Source organism: Arachis hypogaea, chromosome 13 (assembly GCF_003086295.3).
Source record: "Arachis hypogaea cultivar Tifrunner chromosome 13, arahy.Tifrunner.gnm2.J5K5, whole genome shotgun sequence".
In the NCBI taxonomy this organism is placed as follows: domain Eukaryota; kingdom Viridiplantae; phylum Streptophyta; class Magnoliopsida; order Fabales; family Fabaceae; genus Arachis; species Arachis hypogaea.
Window position 1 is genome coordinate 55506165 of NC_092048.1, and position 27034 is coordinate 55533198.

The following is a 27034-nucleotide window of genomic DNA, read 5'->3' on the forward strand; positions in this document are numbered from 1 at the left end:
GAAAACCAGTCTAGATCTCAACCCCTTCCTTGATTCAGCAGAAAACAATTTGCAGAAGAAAGAAAGATGGAAGCAGTAAATGAAAACTCAGATTCAATTCTTAATTCACTAGGATTATGCAGAAGAAGAACAAAGAGAAGTTTTAGATCAAGGATGAAACATAATTCCTTCAATCCCAATCCAAAACTCAAATTCAAAAAGGAAAAATTAAAAGAGAGCTCTCTATTGAAGTCCAGTAAAAAAATCTGAAAAGAAAAGCTCCTTTAAAACTTAAATCCTAAGCTACTTATACACTCTCTTCTAATGATCATTAAGCCTTGAATTTGGGCCCTTGGCCTTGATGGAATTGGGTTGAAGATAGCCTCTGTTGATTGCTCTTGGTCTTGAGAAGAAATTCGTTTGCACTGTGGACTTTGGGATCATTCACGTTTGAGTCAACGTTTGAGGCAAATGTTGACTCAAACGTCTTCGTGTGATGGCGTTATGCAAAACGGGTGGTTGTTGTCACTCACGTTTGAGTTCACGTTTGAGGTCAAACGTGAGCTCAAACGTGATCCTCCCCAAGGCAATCTTCAGCTAACGTTTGACCTAACGTTTGAGGCAAACGTTGGCGCAAACGTGGCTCCTCCTCCAGGGTATTCTTAAGCCAACGTTTGACCTCACGTTTGAGGCAACGTTGGCGCAAACGTTGAGCTCCTTCAGGGTGGTTGTGCTGTTATCCACATTTGAGTTCACGTTTGCCCTTTCTTCAACCTTCCTCCAAGCCTTTTGGTCACCTGTCATCAATTAACAAATGCATCAAAGCTACGCTAAAATCATGAGACTTCTTCTTATCCTTGACATATAAGCAATTATAGCCCAAAACCTCATGAAAATGCATCAATTTACTCATGGTTGATTAAATCTAAGTACACATGAATTTCTATCCAAATGGCTTACTTGTACTCAAGAAAGTGTATAAAACTATTAAAAATAAAGGAAAAAGACTAGTAAAACTAGGCTAAGATGCCCTGGCATCATCTCTCAGGATCATGATACAAAACAGAAATACTAACAAAGAATTTCTGAGATAACTATAACTTTTTCTCCAAGTCTAGCTCACTATATTTTTTCACTCATTGGCTTTTTAGTATAAACCTCAACATGTTTGCCTTTTTCTAATGAAATTCAGACAGACTAAATTGAGAAAAAAAATTATAAAATAGAAATCATGAAGGAGAAGAACAAGAACAGCTCAATGAGCTATAGAAACCAAAACAATTGTTTTTTTTCTCTTGCTCAATCATTGGTTGTTCACCCCTATTATAGAGGAGTGAATATTCCAAAGTTTGAACCAAGTCCAACACTTAGGTTGTCTTCTTCTCCAGCATCGGAACAAGCAGCGGCATGGTCAGAGAAGAGAGAGAAGGCCAAAGCAATGACATGCAACCTTACCTTTCTCTTTTATCCTTTTTTTTTCGAGTATCTTAAATCTAGGCTGTGTATTCTTTCTTTGGCCCCAAGTTTAATTTTCGATCGTTGATGAGCCACTGAGCACCTTTGACTTTACTGTCTTCATAGTTGCTTGAATGGTACTTGTTGCTCAGAGTATTTCTTCTTGGTTTCTCGTTGAAGCACAAATGAGAAAACCACCTTTTTATGATCCTCTATTGCGTTGATATCCTTCCTTTGTTGTAGCCCTTTTTTCTTTCTCTTCTTGCTTGAATATGGAAATAAGCTTTTTGTTCTTCACCGTATCCTAACTTCGGATCTTTCCTCTTTCTTCTTTCTTGGTTCAGAGATTTAATGTGATTAAGAAGAAAAGGAAGAGAGAGAAGAGAGAGTTTGTATTTGGTGGAAGTGAAGAGGAATTTAATTGAATTGAACAAAGTTCACCCGGTTAATGGCCTAGTTAAAGTGAGATGGATTTGGGTGTGATCACCGAATTGGGCTTGGAGTGGATATGAGCTTTCTTTCTTTCTTTTTTCATAAGGTTCAGTAGGCTTATGATGAAGCAAATTTTGGTTATGTTTAATATGATCATGGGCTAGCGTGTGTATACGTGTGGGCTTGAGCATTTGCTTCTTGGGCCAAGTTGATCAAATCAAATTATTCTGCACACTCAAAAAAAAAAAAATCACACAACCAATTTGATAAAATTTCTAATAATATTTTGTCATCACTTTAATCATGTTTTAGTTTTCTAAATTCAACAATTTCTTCTTTAATGACAAATATTATTAAAATGAATTGAAAGAAATTGAGAGTAAAGATAGGAGACTTCCCTTTGATGTTTTATTTAACATGAATCTCCCACTTTCTTTTGATTTTTGTGCTCCCCTGTATAATATGTCAAGCACAGACAGTATGCAAACATTCAATGATATCCAAACTGTTATTTGCAAGCTTTTCAAAAAATATTCAAAACCAACTAGTCATGTAAAAAATTATTCAATAGTTTATCACAAATTTAAAATAGAGGCAGCCTTTTGAGGCAACCATAATTCAACTGTCACCATCATATTGTCAATTCATTTTTCTTCTCCCCTTTTTGTTATCAAGGAGAGAAACCTACAAAGATTATATCAACAAATTTACAAAACAGATTTCATATCAAACAGTTAATTAAGATAGACTAAAGTCATTACAGTCATTCAAAAAAAAAAAGACAGTCATTGAAACATTGTTTAGGCTAGAAGTAGCAAAATAAAGTGTCAATTAGAGATAGAAATAACAGAAAACTATTAAAGTTGCATTAATAGTAGGAGACAAATTTTCAGGCATCAAAACCCTCTTTTTTAGTTTTCAGGACATTTTCCTCTTTTTCAAATAGCACTTGATCCTCATCAAGTGAATCAAGGTACTTTAGAAGTACGTCAACTCTATCTTGAGATTTTAACAAAGATTTTTCATTTTTAAGGACAAGTTTTCGAGTTTGTTTGCTGGAGTGGACCATTTATTTGGTCATGTCCACAAATTCCTGAAATACATATTTGACTATCCCATTGATCAAGTACTTGTGGAAATTAGAGGTGCTCGTAACTGAAGTTGGAGGGAGGCTTTCATCTTCACTTTCTTTCTTAACTTAATTAATTGGATTAAAATATATATTATTTAATTTTTATAAGAAAAAAAATATATGTTAAAAATAAAAGAGTGAGGAATGTCAGAAAATAATTTAAAAATTGAAAAAAAAATAGTGTTATACACACATATTGTATTATAGTGTGTTATACAAAATTATGAATCTTTAAATTTATTGTTCTACAAAATGCAATCTGCATTTATTAGAACCAAAAAAATAAAAAATCAAAACGTAACTTGCGTTTTAACATAAGAAAAAAAGAGAAAAAAATCCCCAGCAAAGAGTTGGAATACTAGTATTATTAATATTATTATATTACTATTATTATTATTATTTTTATTAGTACTACAACAAGTTATTATTATTATTATTATTATTATTATTATTATTATTATTATTATTATTATTATTATTATTATTATTATTATTAAATTTAATTGTTCTGCTCGTCTCTATAATTTTATCAAATTTTTAATTAGGTTTCTCTTTTTTTTTTTCAGTTAGATCCCTATATTACTTTAATTTTGTAATTAAGTCATTCCTAGTGTAAAAATATTAGAATTAACTGAATATTTCTTCATAAATTGAAGATATTTATAATTAAAAACTTAATTAAATCTTTGGTCGCAAGTATTTTGGTAAAAATATTATGTTAATTTTAGCATTTTTAATATGAAAATGACGTAATTACAAAATTAAAAGCAGTATAAAGACCCAATTAAAAAGAAAAAAATACAAGGACCTAATTAAAAATTTAATAAAATTATAAAAATCAACAAAATAATTAAACTTTATTATTATTAATTGTAATTACTATTATTAAATACTACTATTGTTATTATATATTATTGTTGTGTGCATTATTATTATTATTATTATTATTATTATTATTATTATTAAACGGAACTGTATATTTATTATTGTTATGATTATTCACCGTTTTAGTTATATTATTGTTACTGTTAGTTATATTAGTATTAAAAAAATAGTAAAATGCTAAACGCAACCTACATTTTTGTAGGTTTTATTTTAAAATTTTTTAAAAATTAAACGTAACTTGCGTTTTATATTGTTCAAAAAGAAAAAAAAAAAAGAAAAAAAAATAGAAACATAAAACGTAATTTACAATTTGTACTGACATCATAGTAGTTGTAAATACTATATAAATATCCATTTCATTGTATAATATTAACATTTTTTCTATATATAAAAAAAATGAGCCAAGGAATGTGATTTAGACATTTCACAGAAAAAAAAAAGTGTCAATTTCTCATATTAATTTGATCAAGCATATACTATATGGACTTTGTTTTTTCCCAGTAAAACCTTATTTTACCTGGCATTCCATGAACAGGCATTATTTCTAAAATTGTCGTTCAAGCCATGTTTTGCAAACGACAGAGTCTGGGACGGGTCTCAGATTTTATTCACAAGAATGTGAAAAGTTCAATATATACTAAGTACATATCATAAACTCAAAAGTTCAAAGTGGAAGTGTTACTGTGAGATCTTTTTGTTGCTATTATTTATTTATTTTGTATAATTCACTGCTGAAATATTCCTTGCTCACCGGTCTCTTGTCTGTCAACTACATCAGCTATAGTGCGGGCCTTGATTACCTTAATGTTAGAGAAGAGTCTCTTTAAATTATAGGGTCCAACTGAGGAATGTGGTCCATTCCATAAAGTTTTGGCAAATTGCTCATGGATCTTCTCTGTTGGGTGGAATGAATCCCACCATACGTAGTCACCAACATTTTCACACAATTCGTAATCTTCAACTTCTTTGGTGCCTCCACAACTGAAAACACCCCCATATGCCCCACTTCCGCAGCAAGCATTGATTCCATCCTTAAAACCTTCAAAAATTGAAACAAAATTTGGAATAGCAAATATCTATTTTCTGCTACGAAATCACTTATCCCAAAAATTTAAACTAATAGGAGAAAGCAACATTAATGGTTATATCTCTAATATTTTCAACTGGAAGATTTTTTGTTGAAGAATAAAATTGCATGAAAAATAAAGAGCTTAATTAAATTTATAAAAAATATGTACATTATATATAATAATATTTTTATGGAATTTTTTGTACTAAAAAAAGTAGTCTCTAGTCTTCACTAAAATTTTATTTTTCATTATAGCATTATTCAGTATAACATATAAATGACTCGTGTTACACTGTATATTAATTTATACATTAATTTGTATATGTATAGAAACTGATAAAATGTCAAAATTAAAACTTGATATATGTTGGTTATCCATGATACCGAAGTTGTTGAGTCTCTAAAATTTTTGTTTTATAAAATAATTAAAATGAAAGAAAAAGTAGTTTTCACATTTTTGGAAATACTAAATAGAATAGCTAGCTCTTTTAGAAAAGAAATCAGTTTTAATTTTTTAACTACATAAAAGAAACTAAATTATAAAATTACCTTTTCCAAGATCATAAAAAGAAAAGCATAAACAGCACGCAGATAGTAATGAAAATGAATAGTGGATAGTATACTGTATACATACATACCATGATTGGTGGGGTTACTTATTCTCTCTTGAAGCCAATCGTAGAAATTGGAGTTAGAATACTTAAACCCTTCAAGGATTTGCTCAAGGCTTTTGAGAACACTACTCAAAGCATGATTATGAGCTTGAGCAAGAGCAGAAGCTGCTTCAAAGCAGCCACCTTTGTCGGATTTTGAGTTTAGAGCTCTGAGGGCTGGTAAGCATCCCAATGGAGACAAACTTAAAAATCCAAATTTTCTAGCCCCTTTCTCATATAGTACCTGAATACAAGAAATGATAAATAACTTCTTGTGTTTTTAATAAGTTTAATTACCTTGGTAGTTCTTACATTTTAACATCAATTAGGTTTTTCAATTTAAAAGTTTGTAATTAAATTTTTGTACTGGATATAAAATTTTAATTAGGATTTTGCTACTAATAATGCTAAATGTTTTTGGTAAAAGAATATGAAATATCATTGAAATATTTATTTTTGTGTTTGATGTATAAATAGAATATTTTAGAAACAAGCATCCAAGGATTATTGCTTTTTTTTTTTTAAAGATAAAATATTTGTGAGGACCTGGATAAATTTTTCATCTAACGTAGAGATCCAATTATAAATGCTTTTAATGAAGTGAGAACTTAATTAAAATTTTATGAATTTATAAACTATAAAGATCAATAAAAAATTAATGTTTTTTCAATAATAAAACCTTATTACTTAAGAGTAATATATAATTATTTTTCAGTTTTTTAAACCGTTATCTAATGCTAATACCAAGATTTCGATTAATTTAGTGTTTAAGAATTATATGACAGTGTCTTTTAACAACTTTTTTTTTTTCAAAGTTTAGATAAAAAAAAAAGGGTAACAAATTTAGACAAATCTGGTGTTAGTTAATTGGGATAATTTAATTAACTAGATCTTGCAACTGATTATTCTTACAATCTTACTTGGATTGCTTGTGTCAAGTTTCCAATGACCATCCCCACATATTGTTCAGGGTTGTAGCTTTCTTGCATTTTGGGGTTACCCAAATAACCACCCATGTAATCGTTGCTACCTATGCTAATGAAATAAATTGCTTCTGAGATTAACTCCTTTGCCTTCTTCTCCCCAAGCTTTTCTGATAGTGACACTCTCACCTCTTCAAAGTTCCTTAGTTGTGTTGGAAGATCAATCACCTACATTAAACAACTTTCTTATGGAGATTTAAAAGATCAATCACCTACATGAAACAGAACTCTGCATAAAGGATATTTCTTGATTAATATTAAGTTGGAAAATTTACATATTAGCAAACAAGTTCACATATATCCTAAGATACCAATTAAATTAAATATCACATGCATGGTTATCCTTTATAATTACGAATTTACCATTCCCTGATTGGTTTCAGCAAGAACACCAGCCCCACCAGAAGCAAAGTTGACACCATTGGTATAATCAGCATTTGGCTGTAAAAATGCAGGGACTAGTGGCAGCTTTTCATACTCACCTGTACCACCAAAGCAATAAAACCTCAGCACATACTATAATTAGGACAGAAGCAAATTGGCTTCTACAACATTAAAAATAACTAAAAAAAAAATGAAAATGTTAACATTTTATTTGATATTTTGAAAACAATTCAAATAGGAATTTTCTAATTTAAAAATTTGTAATTGAGTTTTTTATTCATAAGTGGTCATCTTCTAAGGCTAGTCTTAGCCTAGTCCAACACATGAGTCTCTCGATTGTGTTTGGTGTCCGGTTACTATTGCCTGAGTCTTACCCTAGTTTGAGCATTTCAGTGACTCAGCCGTGTTTGGTGCAAGGTCATTGTTGCCTAAGTTTGGCCTGCCTTTGACCATCCCGTGTCATATCTTAGTTTAGTCCAAATACGCTCGTGGCTGGCTCAGCCATGTTTGATGTCTAGTCATCGTTTTTCGAATCATTTAATTTCATTTAAGTTTGTTCTTAACATGTTCAATTTATTCAATTTTATCTTTAATATTTTCGATTTGTGTCAAAGTTATTTCTATGTGTCTTCAATTTTGACCTTTAACATTTTAGATAGAATTAACATTTAAGAATAATTTTACATACAAATTAAAAATATTAAGAACAAAATGTATAAAAATAAATGTTAGAAATATCTTTAAAGGTAATCATAAACGATAGAGACAATAAATATATATATATATTCTATTATAAATTATTTTTTATTTAATGTAATTAAATCAAATTTTGATAAATTGAGTTTTAAATTAATTAGGACTCATATAATTTTCATAATAATTGGGTATTTTTTATTTAAAATTTAAAGTTTTAGTAATTGAAAAATAACAAGGATTTGTTAATTTAATTTGAATAATTAGAATTTTTAGTTTAGTTTTATAAACTAAGAAAATTGATTAGAATATCTCTAATTTTAAATTAGAGTACTTATTTGAGAATCAATTAATAAGTTGATAAATAAATAATGTTTTTGAAATAATTTTATTGGATTAAATTTGGTTTTTAAACTACTATTCTACCCTCTAATTTTATCAAAATACAAATTCTATCCTTACTCCCTTTTTCTAACCCTAACCCTAAAACTACCCGCATACTCATTTACTACTCTCACCCTAACCTTAACACACTTAGTCGCCACCTACATACCCAGAAACGAAGAAGAAAACAGAGGGGGAGAGGTGAGAAATCAAACGTGAAGGAAGGAAGGAGAAGAAGAAGAAAAAGGAAGAGAGGGGGAGGGACGGTGCTGGTGGGGCTGGAAGTTGCTGTCGTCGTCAAGCACGAAGAAGAGAGAGAAAGAGAGAGACGCGAGCCAGTGAATGAGGGAAGAAGTCGTCGTCGCCGAGATCATCGTCGTTGTCGCGGTTGCAGGCTTGGGACTTCGAATAGAGAGAAAGAGCTCGCGAAGAGAGAGAAAAGCGAATGACCAGAGAGAAGGGGAGAGGAACGTGATGGTGATAGGTGTTTCCCTTACCGCCGCTGCCATCATTGCTGTGGGTGGAGCCGGTGTCGAGTTATGCGCCGCTGTTGGAACTGGCGCTACCGTTGGAGATCCAGAGTGGAGGCTAACCTAGTTTTACCTCTACCTCTGATTTTTGCAAGGTTGCCGAAGCTCTCTGTCGCTGAAAAATGGCGCGAACGTTGTCAAAAATCACCACTAGAGCTACTGTTGCTCCATTCTCTTGTTCCTTCTTAGTTACAGTAAGTATTCTTGTTCTGGAACCCTCACCGCTAGTGTCTTGTTATTAGTTTGTTAATGATTTTGAGGTGTTGATGTCGTAGGGTTGAGTTACCATAATTGCATGCTGTGATTGTTGCTATCGCTGCTGCGGGGAGTCATCGGAGCTGCTAGTACTGCTGCTGGTGTTTCTGTGTTGTTGAGTTAATTTGATGTAGTGACTTTTTTAAAATTTATTTTACTTCAAGGAATTGTTATAAATCGATATCAATATGAAAAATATAATTTTTTTTGTGATTATGTGAATCTTTTGAATTAAATTAGACTGTTTTGGAGAAATAGAATTGGTTAAATGAGGATGAATATTAAAGTAATAAAATGGATTAGAAACAATGGTTGAAGTCTCTTGGTGGGTAGATTAGAAATTAGGTAAATTGTTTGTTGTCCTAATATGGTGAAAATTTAATAACTTAAAGATAAATTAAGATAAAAATAAATACATTGGTATTGAAAATTTGATTTGTATATGTTGAGAAATTGTTTGGTATTGAAAAGGTTGAGAAGGGTTTGAGAGATATTTGGTTTGGATGGAACTTTTGAAGGGTGAAAAAGTCTAATTTTAGGAGAGGTTTTGCCAAAATTTTTATAAGAATTGAATGAAATTGAATAATAAAAATGATAAGAATTATTGTTGTTTTTATAAATATTAGAGATTTTTCTTAGAGTTTAAGTTGTTTGATCCATATTATAGGATTATGTTTTGGGAGCTTTAGCGAATTTAAAGAAATGAAAGTAATTGTTTAAGGATAAATAATTATGTTTCAATTAAGATTATGATTGGAAAATAAAATGATTTATGAGTCTTTTAGAAAAATTTTGAATTTAAAATTAAGTTGGAATTAGTTTGGAAACTTAATTAAACAAAATGCACTTATGGTTGTGTTAATTGTGAAGTTGATTGGCGAATTAACTTGTTTAATTTGATCAACAACGAAAAGAATAAATAAATAATTAAAATTAACTTAAAAAGAGGTTTAACTAATTATATATTTAAAAGTTCATTATTTTATCAATCAAAGGGTTTGGAAATAAGAAATGTAAATATGAGGTTTTAATGGAGCTATATATAAGAGTTGAAGAAAAAAGGGATAATTGAGAAATATGATAATAAAGTCGTGATTTCTAAGAATTGTGAGATAAGAGTTGAGAAACTTTAGCTATAATCTAACTTGATCTTGAGTATCATGAAAGTTTAGTTTGTTAGCTTTTAAAATGACTCATTAAAAAATGATATAATGAGATTGAATGAAATAAAGATGATGTGTTTGAGTTAGTTTGTAATCTTGACCATAAGTTTAGAGTATTGTATTCGACACCACATATCTGCAAGTCGTATGTAACAGCCTAAACCTAACTCGGCAGATTTTAAAGTGTGCGGAATAGAAAGTGGAGTTGTGTTGTTGATTCTGAAACTAATATGAAAAATAAGATTTGAATAGAGGCTCACAGTGAAAAGTGAAATTGATATGAGACTCATCGATGAGAATTGTGATTAAATTGAGATATATGCAAGATATTATAATTAATGATGATGATATATTATTGATGAATTTTTTTTGAGTTGTTAAGCCTTTTCTGGCAAGTTTGTACCCCCAGTGACTTCTGTATGGAATCTAAGAACCATTCTAAAGACCTCGAATGCATTGGGGGATGGAATTAATGCATTTAAATTGAAATATTCTCCTATAAAACTTGTTAAAGAAAATATTAATGTTGTGGGATGGTGGTTCGTCTTGTCCATGGTGAGGACGGTGGCTTTGTCCCGTTTACGGATTGACAATGAGGTTAAATATTTTAGTAATAGTTGGAGATATGTGGAATTAAGACTTATGAAATTGATTACAACTGTTACTGTGGTTGATTGTGATTATAACTGTGATATGAGACACTTGCATCTACTAAGGATGGTGATTTTATCCTACTTTTCGTCCCTCCCACAATGAGGATGGTAATTTTGTCATGCTCACACCTTAAGAATGATTATTTTTATGATAAATGTGATTATAAAGAATTATGATTTTGATTATGATCCTTGTTATGACTATGGCTATGTTTCATTTTGATTGTGATTGTTATATAATAACTAAATTGGCAAGGATGAAAATTTTGTCCCGCTTGCGTGACTGATGAGATACCTGCACCTGGCAAAGATGATAGTTTTGTCTTGCTTGCTCAGTGTTGCGGTGGACAAGTGAGGTTGATGATTCTTTCTCTTGTGTTACGGTGGACAAGCGGGGTAGAGAATTTCCTCTCTTGTTGCATTGGGGAATTAGATAGAAGGTTGAGGATTTCCTTCGATTCAATTTTCAACTGTGGTATGGACGAGTTAGGTTGATGATTCCCTTTCTTGTTGCATAACATTCTCTCTGATGTAAGGGTGGCCAGGCACTCTCCCGGATAGCGTTGCCTCTCCAAGAGAAGGTGACAGGACACTCTTCCTACGAGACCAGTTTATACATGCATGAGATATTTTCCTCTTAGGATGCACGATAAAGAGATGATGTCCAGGTTAGCTACCAGATGTGTCAGGTGGTAGTTTAACCGACATATGAGCTCACAGCCAGTAGGACAAGCATGCATTATACTGCATTTGTTTGTATATTGCTTGAAATTGTTTGTCTGTATTTGTGAAATTGAAGAATGTGTTATTTTTTGCTTGTTTGTAATTGAGATTGTTGGTTTGAAATCGTAGTATAGTAGTTTTTCAAGAAAGAGATAGACTAGACGGTAAATCTTGAAAGGAATGGAAAGTGAGTAATATGCCCCATGATCGAAATTAAGAAAAGTAAACTGTGGTAGAATTAAATTGGTTAATTATGAAAAAAAAATAGTTTAGAGAAGAAAATGATATTGAAGAATGAGTTAGAAAACAATGATAGTGATAAACTCCGTTTTTAGGGTTTATCTTGTAGTGATTTTAGGAGATTTTATTACCTTTTACCCATATTTATTCAATGAAATAGCATGGTTTCATGATTGTCTCCTAAAATGTGCTTAAATGTGAAAACATGCTTTTTAGGCCCTTAATTGCTAATTTTGATTCACCTTTGATTCCACTAGAGGCCTTGATATGTTTGCTAGTGATTTCAGGATTGAAAAGGCTAGGAATGAATCAAAAGGATGAAGAGGAAAAGCATGCAAGTGGAGAACTCATGAAGAAACAAGGATTTGGGATACTGAGATCGATGCCCACGCGCAGCATACGCACACGCGTGGATTGTGAAGTCGCATGGCGACGCGTACGCGCACATGACGCGTACGCGTGGAAGCAAAAATGCCAAGCGACGCGTACGCGTGACCCATGCGTACGCGTCGATGCTCGCACGTGACTCACTTAAAGGCAAAACGCTGGGGCGAATTCTGGGCCTGTCCAACTTATTTCTGAGGCTATTTAAGACAGAATTCAAGGGGGGAGTCATCACGTTCCATCACATTAGTTTTAGTTTAGTTTAGTTTTGGAGGGAAAGTTAGTTTCTAGAGAGAGAAACTCTTACTTCTCTCTAGAATTAGGATTAGATTAGGGTTTTAGTTCTCTTCTCTTAGATCTAGATCTACTTCTACTCTTGCTCCAATTTTCCTTTTACTTTATGAATTCTTATGTAGATCTCTATTTCTCTTTCAATGCAATTTATGATTTCCATGTCTTTTTATGTTGCTTTGATTTTCTATTATTGATCTCTTGCCATTGTAGTTAGATCTCTCTTTAATTCTTGCAATTCATGTAGTTTACTTCTATTGCCATTTATGTGTTTGATGAAATGCTTCTTTTAGTTATGAGTTAGATTTTGTTCCTTTTGGTCTAGGTAGAGTAATTAGTGACTTTTGAGTTATCTAATTCTTTTGTTGATTGATAATTAGAAGTTGCTAATTGACTTGAATGCCACTAAAGCTAGTCTTTCATCACGATTTGGCTAGGACTTGTGGAATCAAGTTAATTCATCCACTTGACTTTCTTTCATAGTTAGAGGTTAACTAAGTGGCAGCAATGAACAATTCTCATCATAATTGATAAGAATAACTAGGATAAAACTTCTAGTTCTCATACCTTGCCAAGAGCTTTTCTAGTTGTTAGTTTATTTCCTTTGTCATTTATATTTCTTGTCTCTTATCTCAAAAAATCTCAAAACATACTTCATAGCCAATAACAAGACACTTTATTGCAATTCCTAAGGAGAATGACCCAAAGTTTGAATACTTCGATTATTTTTATAAGGTTTGTTACTTGTGACAACTAAATTTTATTTTTAGAATGAATTTGAATTGAGTTATTTTTTTCTCGTTGTTATTTTAGAATTTATTATTTTATGAGAGACAGAAAATTGTATTATTATATATATATATATATATATATATATATTTGATGTATTTTTTAATCATGATAAGAAATGCTATTTTTTGAGTTATATGTTCTGTTAATTTCCTATTATTTTTGGACATATAGAATGTATGTATGTGTATGTATATATAAAAAAAAATGTCTTTAATTTTAAGTTTTATCTTAAAAATTCTTATATATGTAAGTAAATAATACAGATATATAAGTAATATTCTAATAGTAAAAGTGTTATATATATATATACTAACACTCTCTTCGTCACTAGACCAATCCTGTTCTTGTAGCTTCATCCAAAATAAATAAATAAATAAATAAATACGTGGTAACTGAATTCTTAGATTTAACATGCGTGAGAAAAGAAAATAACAGAACAATGGTAATAGATGCATTCCATGACCGTAATCGTACCTATAAAATCCACAATAACACGGCCATCTGAGAAACGTCCTGTGGGTTCTTTAAAATACCCATTTTGCCCATATGGTTTGTAATTAGCTCTGTTCTCCGGAACAGTATCTATGTAGTTGTTGTTCCCTGAATCCACTGTAGAGTCGCCAAAGATGAAAAAGGCTTTAGTATTAGTGTCATCACTAGTACTACTCTCTTCTACGAGACTTTGGCATGTGCCTAAACTCGTTATTGAAGCAATGAAATGAACCAAGGTTATGGAAATAACAAAGCAACCAAAGGGAGACCTAGGCTTTGATGGTGATGCCATCTTGAAAGAGTTCTAGTAGTTGTCATCCACTTTAATCTGGCTTTGGTTTTATGAAGCAATTTTGCTATGGAATTTTCTGTTGCGATGAAACCGAAGCACTTAGTAACATTGTGGCCTCGTGGGGGTTGTGGTCCTGTTTTTTATAAATATTTTTAGGGCCATATTTATCGTTCTAAACTTCTGATAACGACAATTTGTTTAAACATTTGGGATTTATTTAATTTATGGATTTAATTTTATAAAATTACGGTAGAAAATAATTTTATAGATACGTCTAATCATATAGTGTTATATTAATAAAAGTGACTAATTTTAAATTTATTTTTTAAAAAGTCATCTAAATATATAAATTATTTTAGAAGACAATGTAAAATTCTTTTACAATATCGTCTAAAGATAAAAAATAAATTCTAATTTGTTTCATAAAAGAAATAACTCTTTTATTACTAGTTATTTAGTATTTAAGAGTTATGTCCAAAATCAACGTATATGAAAAAGTATAATTTGTCACCATCGATTATGTGTTGATATATCTATACAATATTTATTTATACAATTTTTAATTATTTATATATTTGTACAATATAGAGTCTATTATTACAAACAACAAAATCCCACGTTATTCACATTATTTTTAAAAAAATTAGAAATGTGAGAAATTTTTATTTTTTGAATTTTTTAATTGAATTAGACCTATTTAATTATAATATGATATTAAAATTTTTCCAATCAAATATTAATGTATTATCGATTTTTAGCAAATCGATAGTGGTTCGATATCTAATGGTTTGGGAGCGAAACCTACTCCTCTTTGCGAGTACCAATTTTCTAAACATGCATCAAAGACCCTTTAATTAGACGACATTTAAGAAAATCTGAAAATAAAATAAGGACTTTTGAAAATAAATTTAACTGAATTAGAAATGGTTTGCATTGAATTTAAATAAAGCAGTAAAATACCTTCAATTATACTAAAGAACTTTCAATTCGAAAAGAAAAATATAGGAATGTAAATCGGACAAGAATGTTAAATGCTACTTGAATGATAAATTTGCAAGAAATATAAAGTTTTTGCAAAAAATGTAAATAAAAAATAAACACAAGTAGAAGCAGACTCAAAAAGTCGCTGAAATGTGAGTGTGCGTGAGTAATTTCTGAAACAAAGTTCTAACCTTTGTATCTACGAGCTTTCTTTTATTTATAGCCATTTCCTGACCGATCGAATTGAAATGTGATTTTCACGTGTGTGAAAATGTGGGTAACTGTTTCCGTTTTTTTGCTCGATCATGTGTAACGATTGGAAGACAATCTTTAAAATTTAAGATCTTCAATCTATTCTGTCAAATAACTTGTTAACTTGTTCAGCCAGTTGAACTTTTACAACTTTTGTATCTACGAGCTTTCTTCTATTTATAGCCATTTCCTGACCGATCGAATTGAAATGTGATTTTAACGTGTGTGAAAATGTGGGTAACTGTTTCCATTTTTTTGCTCGATTATGTGTAACGATTGGAAGACAATCTTTTAAATTTAAGATCTTCAATCCATTCTGTCAAATAACTTATTAACTTGTTCAGCCAATTAAACTTTTACTCGATATCCCCAAACACAAAACCTCTTTGATATAAATTTCCTTTAAGCTCTTTTACTAATTTTCGAATAACTTTTTCATCAAAAATAATTATTTTTGACTAACAATTACAGATAGACTACTTATAAATATTTATTTATTTTTGGATAAAAAAAATGTATTACAAAATTAAAGAAATAGTGTCTAATAAAATTCATATATATATATATTTATTATGTGCATATAAAAATTTAATTATTAAATTAATTATTTATATAAAATATATATTAAAATATAAAATATATATTAAAAATATATCAAATATTATATATATTTATATATAAATTAAATATGTAATAATTGATTTGGTGATTGATTTTTTTTTTTTATGTGCACGAACATTTTTGATAATATACGCATATAAAATGCGGTTCTTATGCACGAAAGAAAAGAAATGTTTAGTATAATAATTAATTGCTTTGTCATATTCGTCTATGTTGTTGTTTTGTTATAGCTTATATTGGACTTTTAAAATAAAACTAATATAGTTAAAAGAAAAAGAAAAATTATAAGAATCAAATTGAAACTAGTAAATTAAACATTAAAAATAAATCGGTTATCTGTCCTTTAAAAATTAAAAAATTTAAAAGTTTAAGATTTTTTAGTGTTAAATCGATAATTAACACTTTTAAAATTTAGTTAAAAATGTCACAAATTGAAAAATTAATAATTGAGAGTTTAAACTTGGATTATTCTTCTTAAAAATTATAATATTGTGCATGATTATTGGTGATGAGAGATCGGAGATTTATTTATAATTGACGAGAATTTAAATAGTAAAAAATTAAAAGAACAAACAAAAGATAAATATACAGAAAATTTAAATTAAGAGTAATTAAGGCAATTAACTAATAAAAAAAAAATAAATTTAAATGCTAAAAAGATCTTAGTAAGGATGGGGATTAAGAATCGCTATTTTTGTCATTAACTATAATATGATAATTACAAATAATAAACCTAACTCGTCAACCACTACGAATTAAGAAAAAATCAGTTAGGCTTAATTAAGTCTAATTCACAAGTTCTAACTAACTTATTAATTGAACTTAGTGAAAAGTTAGCGTCAATAGAAACAATATTAATTGATATCTATAAATTATCAATCAATTTAGATATCAATAGTAACTCATGATCACCCAAGTTACTAATCCAAACCAAAAATAAAAATCTACTCCATAATTAAGCGAGGCATTTCATCAAACACTTGAAAGGCATAAATATAAAATATTATAAATTACAATAATAATGAAATATACAACTACCTAATACAAAAAATTGACAATAACAAGTCATGTAAGTAAAAATAAAGTATAAAATATTAAATTCATTAAAAAAATTGAGAATTCAACAAGTGTTTATAAACTAAAATAATGAATAGAGGAATAACAAGAAAATATAAGAAACTAGAATAGAAAAATAAGAAATTATAAACTAAAAGCTACAATCAAACAAAGCTAAAACCTATGACTAGAGAGAAGTTCATAACAAATTTTTGAATTAAGATCTAAATTCAACATTCACGACTGAAAAAATATTGAGCACCGTCTGCCGGGAATTGATTAAGAGCATTGGAGATGGTTCTTTGACTATCGCGCCAAAGCTGAGACGAAGGTAATCTAGTATATCATTGGTACACAACAACACAATTTATGTTGCATTGAGTCTTTTTAAATTATTTTCTAATCGCCCATTGTCTCTGATGGACCAATAAGAGAAGTGCAGAAAAAACGCGATTAATCGATCAAAATAACTATATACCCACACTGGCGAAAAGCTTCGCATGGCGGATGAAAGAAGAGGTACTTTGATTTTTTATTCATTATTTGGACTATCTCTATGACTTAAGCTTCTTTGATTGTGTAGAATACGATAATAGCATAAACTTTGTTGCTACAGTCAGAACAATAAGGGAGGAGAGTCGGTAGAGGAGAGTTATGGATCACAGTGCACAAAAAAACAGATAGCTTCTATATCAATGATAAAGTAAGAGTAATTGGTGTAAGTACTACTTATTATAATTGATCGATAAAATTATGATCTCTATTAGGTTAATAATTTACTTCTCTATTTTATTTTGTCTTTTATTTCTCTACTGAATGGTTTACTTCATGAATTGGTTTGGTATTGGGTTAGAAACAGCAATAAAATATTCAAATATGAGTTTCTATTAATCCTAATTCATCATCTTTTCACCTACAATATCCCCAACTTCAAAATGGACCAAAAGAAGTTTACAATTTTTAATTCTGCTTACTTTTAATTATTGTTCCAAATTTACCTCAGATGTTGCTAGACAGTTTTAACTTCAACGTAATTTAGAAACAGTTGGAGTAGAATTGAAATACTTCAGTTTCACTTATTCCTTATTTCTTTGAGAAAAGGACAAATAGGTCCTTGACCTTTTGTCTCGCGGATATTTTTGTTCCTGACTATTGAAAAATACTTTTAAGTCCCTGACCTTCACAAAACTTGGACGGATCAGTCCCTCCGTCCAAATGCCTCCGTCAGGGACTGATCCGTCCAAATTTTGTGAAGGTCAGGGACTTAAAAGTATTTTTCAATGGTCAGGGACGAAAATGTCTGCGGGACAAAAGGTCAAGGACCTATTTGTCCTTTTCTCTATTTCTTTTTATAGTGGTTGGCATCCTATGAAACATATGCTCTATTTTGGTTGTTTTATGTAAATAACTTTTGAGACCAATTTTTTTCATTCATATTTGTGTGTTCTTTTGACTGTAATGAAAGTGTTACAATTAATCATCCTCTTTGGCGTGTTCTTGACATGAAATGGACCCATCAACAAAATAATTGTATCTGCTAATTTGTGTCTGTAGAAAAGAGTTAAGGAGATTGAGCAACATGATGAGTCTTCTAGAGTGTTGTCTCAAAATGATTCAATTGCTCAAATTTTCGAAAAAGAGAAATCGAGTAGTATAACAATCCGAATTTTTAAAAATTAAATAATAAATTATTCAAGATTTATTATTTTATTTAAATTTTTTAAATTAATTAAATTAAATTTTATGATATTTTGAGTTTAAAATTTATTAAAATTTTTAAATAATTTTTATTATAAAGAGATATTTTAAAAAAATATAAAAAATTATAATTTTTATATTATTATTATTATTATTATTATTATTATTATTATTATAAGGGACTAAAGGGAAGGGATGTGGCCGAAGCCATTAAGCCAAAGAAAATTAAAGAAAGAAATTTCAACGTGGCTTGTAATGCCATTATTTATATATATATATATATATATATAAGGCTCTAGTTCGACTAGCAGCTTGCCTTATTGAATAGGGGCGAGAGGGAGTTGCCATCATAAAGATAATCAAGATATCTCAGGATGGATTCATGACTAGTGCGAAAGCATCGATAATGTAGAATTTCTTTCTTAAGGCCGGCCAACTAATGCCTGCCCTAATCTTTCAATTTACTGATCGGGGGACTTAGTGAGGAAAGAAGCTACTTTTTGCGCTAGAGGAAAGACTCTTGAGTGCTTGTTATTCTATTTGGTAAGCACTAAGAAGACCCTCTGAAAGCCAGCTATGTGTTGTGCGGCTCCCGCGAAGCGAATGAAGGGAAGCTCGAAGAGCTTACGCTTACTCTCAGCCTCTTTGATTGGTAGGCGGGCGGCCGCCCATTCACGGAGATTATGAATATTTGTCTGGATCAGTAGCGAGCTTACCTTTCTATTCTCACTTACTACTATTACGTAACTCTATATAAGCTCATTAAGGAGTCAATTAGAGAACTTCTGTAGCTAGCTTAAGGAGGCGGGCGGAGCGCTCGTTATCCTTACTGTTTTCTATGCCGGGGCCCCTCCCATTGCTCTAGCCATAAGCTATATATATATATATATAATATCACCTAACCAAGCTTAATTCTTCAAGTTCACCATCTAATCTTCTTGCTTATTCCATGACCAAATTGAAGTTGGAAAAAGGAAAAAAGAAAAGAGAGAGAGAGAGATCGAGTGTATTTCTTGAAGAGAACCGTGAGACCTTCGAACTTCCGTCTTTGATTTCTTGCGTTTCGAACTCCAATAAAAACTTTAATCCGGTAAAAATGTTTGTATCTTTCTCTTCTACACGATGATATCATTTTTATTTGGTATAAGTTAACGGTAACGTATGTAGTCTCTTTTCCTCTTGAGTTCAGCCAATTAGAATTCTAGGAGGTATAGGCGATTTCTGACATTTTTTTCTTTGGCAGCTCGGTCAAAAACTTCTCCGAAACCTTGAGTATTTTGATTTTATACGGAGGTAGGGTTTGGTAACTTTATAATAATTAAATGTGAATTTGGTAAGTGAATGTTGATTTGGTTGATTATTGTTTGAGTTTGAATGAGTTTATGTTGAATTATTGTTGTTGCTTGTGATTTGTTGGTTTGGCTATGAGGAACAGCTCAGCTAGGATTGTTTTAATAATTTTGGGACGGTTGTGATGTAGTATTTTAAGGAAATTAAAGAGATTTGGTAGTTGAAAGATTAAATTAAAAGTTGTAAAAAAGGGTAATCGGAAAACTCGAAAACAGATTAAAATACAAGTAATATTTTGAAAAGGAAGGGCTAAGGATTTCGGTTTTGGAATAAGAGGAAGATTAATATTTAAGCTTTATTTTTGAAAGGTAACATTGTATTTGTATATAAAAATCGAGGTACAATTTGTAATTATATAAGTTTTTGGATATTTTGGATAATACATAAAGTACGGAGGTAAAAATGGGTATTTTATAAAAGTTTAGGATTATTTTTATAAATATAAAAATTAGTGAGGGTTTCAAATATAACTTTATAAAATATTAAGGTTAAAAATAAAATATTAAAATATTCGTGATTTAGAAAGTAATTAATAAAAGTTTAAAAATAAGGTTTGATAAACTAAGTTTTAAAAGAAGAATATAAATATTATTTTAAATACTTCTTTAAAATTTACTCATTTATATTAAAATAAATAATTATTATAATTAGTATTTATCAAAGTTATTATTTTGTAAGAATATTATAATGTGTAATATTAATGAGAAAGCAAGCAAGTAGAGTAATCTTAAGAGTTTTAGAGAACGCAGACTTAATTAAAGTATTTTATAATTCTTTTCCATAAGACACTTAGGGAAAGGCAAGGGAATAATGCGAAGATAAATTATATTATGGAATGATAGGAAAGAAAAGAAAAGAATCTAAAGAGCTTCTGTCACAGGAGAGCAGAGAGTGGAAAAGAAAAGAATGTATTAACTAAAGGGATCTCTGCCACAGGAGAGTAGAGGGAAAAGATAAAGAAAAAGCTTTAAAAGACTATTTGTCACAGAAGAGCAAATGCGACCTTGTTTGGGCCTTAGTGCCAAATGTATAGTGGGGACGCCCACACACTGATAACTATTTTCTAGATGTAAGCATATTGAAATACACTTAAAAGTCACACTGTATGCGGCCTGGCCGTAAGACTTATATGCACACTGTATACATCTGGAAAGCCATATTTGGGACTTGTGCCCGGGTAATGTCGAGAGCGGGTAGGCAACCAACACATGAGCTCATGGCCTGCGATAGGAATAGATATGCATCATGCTTGTTTGCGCATATTTGTTTGTGAGTGTGCTTCCTGTGATTGTGGGTGTGCTAAATGGCTGTTCGAATTATGTGTTCTATAATTGTTGAATTGGATTGTCCTTTGTTGACTGTTATTGCTGATCAAGTATATATAAAATAAACTAAACTTCTAAGCCCGACCCTACTAAGAACTCCCCAATTCTTACCCCCTATCTCCACCCCTTTCAACTACAGGTGCGAAGACTTAGTGCGGAACTATAAGAGCATAGAAGATTCTGTTTACAAGTTGAGTTGTTAGATTTTATTTTTCCCTCGTCATTTATTGTTTTAGTTTTTAAAGGGGTAGGAATTGTATTTGAGGATCTTTGAGTAAGTCTATGTATATAATGCTACGTGGATATATATAATTTTGAGATTAAATGATTTAAAATACCGACTCTTCGTTTTCTTGCTGAAAGTTTTGGTTTGTATTCGCGAAGGCTCAATATTAAATACAAACAGTATAGGATAAAAATATTTAGAGGTAAGTAATGCGTGAGCTTTTAATACGATCATGAGGTGCTAAAAGTTAGGCTGTTATAAGTAGAGTACGTGGTGTGGGTTTCGGATGACTCCTAGTCAACTCTTCAGTCCGAATTCACATGCGCCAGGCAACGGAGTCCAAGTAGAGGAGACACATAGGAAGCTGCTTGAACTGCAGGCAGAGCTGGAAGGCGAGAAGTTGAAGAGGAAGGCGATGGAGGATGAGGTAACAACAGAGAAGAAAAAGAGGCAGGCGATGGAGAGTACTCTGATTTATCTATTTGAACTGCAGGGTGAGGAGCTGCCACTAGACATCGCTACAGGGACGAGTTCCGTGGAATGATAGAGTGAAAATTAGTATATTAAGATTGGAGATATTTTGGATTGAAGCAAACATTTTTTTGAATTAAACTATGCAACTCTTTGCAAGAGATTTGTTTTCTTCGTATTTTCATGAATATATTATTTTATTTTGCAGACAATTTTTTTGTTTTTGATACAAGTTTAGATTCTAAAGCTGAAAATATTAACTCTAAAAATAATAAAAGATCTAAAAAAAATATTTCTATAATTTTAAAAAAATTGTACAATCTTTTTAGAAAAACCCAAATTTCCTTTTTTTTAATTTTTCTTAATTTAGCGGCAATTTTAAACTGCCAAAAAATGTCTCAAAGTTCGTAAAATCTAAACGATATTGTGGCGGTTTACAATCGCTGGTAATTTTGTCCGAAACCATCTCACCGGTTTGCGGCGGTTTTAATACCGCCGCCAAATACGTGCCAATTTGAAAATGTCGAAGTATATAGCGGCGGTTTTAGAACCGCCAGTAAACATGCTAGAAATCGTGTCACTCGCAATTGGCGGCGGTTTTCTGAACGATTGCTGCGAAATATTGATTTAGCGGTGGTTATACCAGCAGTTGCTGGAAACTGCCGCCAAACCTAATCCCGGCGCCCATAACAATGGCGGTCTAGTTAGCCACTAGCCTTTGATTTTGCGGCGGTTTAAAACCGCCGCTCCTGTTAATCAAGAAAAAAACTGCCGGTATTTTGCGCCTCCCTTGTAGTGATTTAGGTGTTAACAAATCTACTCACGAAAAAAATGAAATTGACGTTGTACTCGTAAAAAATGTGTTCTAGTTGACAAAACTATCAAAATCCTAAAAAACTATTTAAAATTCTCAAACTACTTCTCTTAACCTAACCTAACCCAAATTTTCAACTATAATTTAATTCTATCTACTCTCAATTTTCAATCTTGCACCACCTCACCCAATTTTTTTAATGCAATTTCAGCCTCTTCAAACAACAAATATTCTCTTTGCATTATTGATTTTATTCTATTAGAATAGAATAAAGAAACACATTTCCATTCTATCCCACAAACTTGAAACTTGAAGGCACGCTTCACTCCAATCTATTTCCCATCAATTCATCATGAAAATTCTTTCATCAACTTTTTTGTTTTCTTTTTCAGTCCTCTATCTCAAGTATAAGTTCTTCATATATGGTCAGAACTCCACATTGAGAAGGAAGTAGCATGCATGAAAGGAAAAAGGAATAAAATAAAAATTATGAAGTGGGGGATAAAAGAATAAGAAGAGAAAAAGAAAGGAAAAAAGTATGAAGTTCAAATCAAATGTATGGGTTATAAGTGATAAGTATTAGGTTTGTGACGTTGAGAAATCGGAACTGTGACTAGAAATAACAATATCACACAAAAACACTCGCTTAGCTATTCTTTCTTTCCTTTCTTATGGTCTAAAAAAATGTGTTTTATTTTTCTTTCGTACAAAAATTATTTGTTACTTTTATTTTCTTAGTTGCTTTCTAGTCTCTAGTCGTAGGATAGCTGTTCTGGTTAGGGAAAGGGAAAGAAGAGAGGTTGCAGGACTGGGTGAGGTGATGTTAAAAGGTTGGAGATTGGGAGTGGGGTAAAACTAAATTATAGTTGAAAAATTGGATTAGGTTGCTTTATGTTAGGAGGGGTAGTTTGAAATTTTGAATTTTTTTTGGGTAGTTTTGTCAATCAAAGCCTATATTTTATTAGTACAATTCAGTTTTATTTTTTAGTGGACAGATTTATATGTGTTTGAATCTTTTATGATTAGAAGTGGTTATTTACTCAAAGGTAACCATTTGTACTTATTGTATCCATTCATATTTTTTGGGGTTTGATTTTGGAATAAATTAATTGAGCAATCACTATTAAAAAATTGCTTATTACAGACAGATTTATAGACAGGTTTAATCTTTATTACAGACAGATTTTTGATTACCGACGAATTTTGTACATTGGTAAAAGCCTCATCAAAAATTATTACCAACAGATTTTTCTCTGTTACTCACAGATTTTTCTTTGGTAATCGACCCCTCTATTTCGCTAAAAACGTCAAATTTTTCGACAGATTTTTTGTTGGTAACTAGCGTCAAACTTTTTGACAGATTTTTTGTTAGTAACTAGAGTCAAACTTTTCGACAGATTTTTTGTCGGTAATTAGAACCTAGAAAAATATTCACAACTCTGAATACAATGGATTTTTCGTATGTAAATCCATCTGTAAGGTAAAATTTTTTTTTAGATTTTTCCACTACAAAATAAACCTGTTTTCATACAAATAAATATAAATTTAATCAACACAAATTTTCATCCAATTTTTATCTAACTTGTATTCGAACATTTATAATATTTCAAAAAATAAACAATTTTATTGTATCAAACTAAAACAAGCAAGTCAATTCAAAACATAAACTAAATATTTTGATACTGATGCATGCGCATCATGAATCACTACAAGATTAATATTGATTTGAGGGAGTATTTTGGTGAAGGTTTTGAAAACCTCCACAATACATTTTATTTATGGCAATTTAAAAAACCTCCACTCATAATTAATTAAAATTAAAAATTTTGGAACATAAGTTACATAACATCATTTTCTCCTTTCTCCCAAAATTAGGGGCGAGGAGTTAGCGAGAATGAAACCCTAAGGTTTCTACGCCATTTTCGCCGCCATTTCCGCCGCCGTTTTCGCCACCGGTGCCATTGCAGTAGAGAGCTTCTGGATCGAGCCACCTTTTCTATCAAGGCGTTTTCAGATCTGTTCTCTCTATTTGTCGTTGCTGCCACTGTTGCCATCCATCGCAGTTTCCGCCACCGTTGCTGCCACAGTTTCTGCCGTCGATGCCACCATAGTTGTCGTGGTACAATGCATTTGCAGATCTGTTCACTCTGAACTTCTTCTTCAACGCCGCTTTCTCTCACTCCAATTTCTCCTTTGAACTGCCGTAGGTACTTCTTTTTCTACTTCTTCCCTATTAATTTGCTGATATATCTTCTTTGTTAACAATAAATTTCTTTTGTCTCGCCTCCTCATTCTGTTGCAACTTTCTTACTGTATGCCCTCTTGTTCTGTATTTTTTTTTATTGTTTTTCATTTGCATTGACAAGGAGTCTTGGAAACGAGCCCGAAAAGACATGATAATTGATCATTGAAACTGTTTTGTTTTATGCCAGTAGTTAGTGGATTTATTTGTGTTAGGAGTGATTATTAGTTACTTTATTAGGATTCTGATTGAGTCATCTATAGATTAATGGTGATGTTGACATATTGTGTTCTCTTTTAAATTATGCAAATTCGGTATTGTTACTAGTTGATGCTAGATTATTCTTTCCAGTGACTTTTAAATTAATGGTGAATTGACAAGGTATTGAAAAATAGGGATTTATTAACACATTCAAACGGTATCACTTGGAAACAAGCTAGTTTCTCATGGCTTATTTGTAGAACTTTAAAGGAAGAAGAAGTGAATATTATTTGTAATTCAGTGAACCAAAAGTAACTGCTATAGCCTATACAAAAAAAGAAAAAAGAAAATAAGAATTATAACAACAACCACATGTTTTCTCCTCTCCTTTCAGTTCTCTTATTCATGCTTTTCAGAGAATTAGTATACTCGAAAGTCCATGAAAACCCTTCACCGACTTTAATTCAGTGCTGACATGTCAGGTATGATGCTTATGTTTTAAATTTATGGTTCTCAATCCATATACATCAGTTTCTATGAGGACAAGTATTTGAGAAGCATATTTTATCATATACATTAATCATATACCTATGTCATCAATCCCTCCTCCTGCATTTTCTTTTTCAAGCTATTTACTAACAAAAAGTGTTCAAAGTTCGAACAAGAATTTCTTGCAATGCTAGCTTTATTCTTGAATGGCGCTGATCAAATTTGTCTCATGACAATATCGTGTCATACACACAGACACTGTCTTTAGCCTTCTTTGCCTGAAAATGAAACACCATTCCTTGTATCTTGTTTCTTCTTCTTATTTTTTCTCTTTTTTTCTTTTTTCTTTTTTACTACCCTTATGTTAGTATGCTACAAACTGTGTCTGAAAACATAGTTGTTGCTTATATGCATGATCCATGAGAATATACCCTTACAGGCTATATTATGCGCTAGTTTGTATCCCAATGTGGCAGCTAGTGAACACGGTATTATTGGAGCAGTTCTTAGCACCTTCAACCAGTCTTCTAACACTGCGAATAGTGGTCGTACAATTTGGTTTGGCGGAAGAAGAGAAGTTCGTATCCATCCTTTCAATACCCCTTTCTCGGCTTCCTTGAAAAGGTTTGTTAGTAATTTATAAGTGGAAATTTGTTAGCTTGCCCTTTCAGGATGCTTTTCTGATATGATTTGAAAATGTATTACTCTTGTTATTACTTGTTCTGTTTCTTTCTGTATTACTCTTGTTATTACCCTTGTTCTGTTTTTTTATTACTTGGAAATTTGTTATTACTTGTTCTGTTTCTTTCAGAATGCTGCTAGGCTCCAATCTCTTTTGAAAAATTCTTTTGGATAAACTTTTATTGGAAAAAGACTATACTCAAAGTTAAAGTACATAAATATCTGCATCTACTTTAGATTTAAAGCATTATATATGTGGGTCTGTGATATAAATCTAGCTATTGGTATTTCAGGTTGAAATAAACAAAGTATTTTTATGCGATACTTCTGTCATTTCTCCATACTCCATTTTGCTGTTTCGAGGGTCAATTAATGTTCAACATCAGGTACATGCTCTGGTTCTCTTTTGGCAGTATATGATGTTTATAAGTTTACTTCATAGATCTTTAAAAATGGACCAATTACTATTTTCTTAGGTTATAAGTTACTCCACTTCAAATATACTTTGTTTATTTCTTAATTGGCTAGTGGACTGTTTCTGTTAAGTAATTACCTCACACGCATATATATATATATATATATATATATATATATATATATATATATATATATATATATATATATATATATATATATATATATATATATATATATATAGAGAGAGAGAGAGAGAGAGAGAGAAGATTCTCGTGCCCTACCTCCAGAGTGGGATATGGAGGAGTGCGTACGGTGATTTCGGACCTCTCAATCGAAGGCGTACAAT

General features: G+C 31.0%; 1 protein-coding gene across 2 annotated transcripts; it reads right to left on the reverse strand.

Moving 5' to 3' along the window:
• Window positions 1-4450: 4450 nt before the first annotated feature.
• On the reverse strand, window positions 4451-13983 carry LOC112738389 (GDSL esterase/lipase 5). 2 transcript variants are annotated; one of them, XM_072211983.1, is made up of 6 exons: window positions 13842-13982; window positions 13555-13689; window positions 6952-7070; window positions 6526-6756; window positions 5591-5849; window positions 4451-4922 (listed from the first exon to the last, which is right to left on the reverse strand). In XM_072211983.1, the coding sequence occupies exons 1-6, from the start codon at window positions 13888-13890 to the stop codon at window positions 4609-4611; spliced, it is 1107 nt and encodes a 368-aa protein (XP_072068084.1). In that variant the 5' UTR covers window positions 13891-13982; the 3' UTR covers window positions 4451-4608. The 2 variants fall into 2 exon arrangements, with proteins under 2 accessions (XP_072068084.1, XP_025644619.1); XM_025788834.2 differs by having other exon boundaries at window positions 13555-13983.
• Between the last annotated feature and the right edge of the window lie 13051 nt (window positions 13984-27034).

Coding starts and splice junctions, on each gene's coding strand:
- LOC112738389 (XM_025788834.2), bottom strand. CDS start 13,864: ATGGCATCACCATCAAAGCCTAGGTCTCCCTTTGGTTGCTTTGTTATT. Junction 7,071..13,554: donor TGTTATTGTGGATTTTATAG/GTACGATTACGG, acceptor TTGGTGGTACAG/GTGAGTATGAAAAGCTGCCA. Junction 4,923..5,590: donor AAGTAACCCCACCAATCATG/GTATGTATGTAT, acceptor CAATTTTTGAAG/GTTTTAAGGATGGAATCAAT.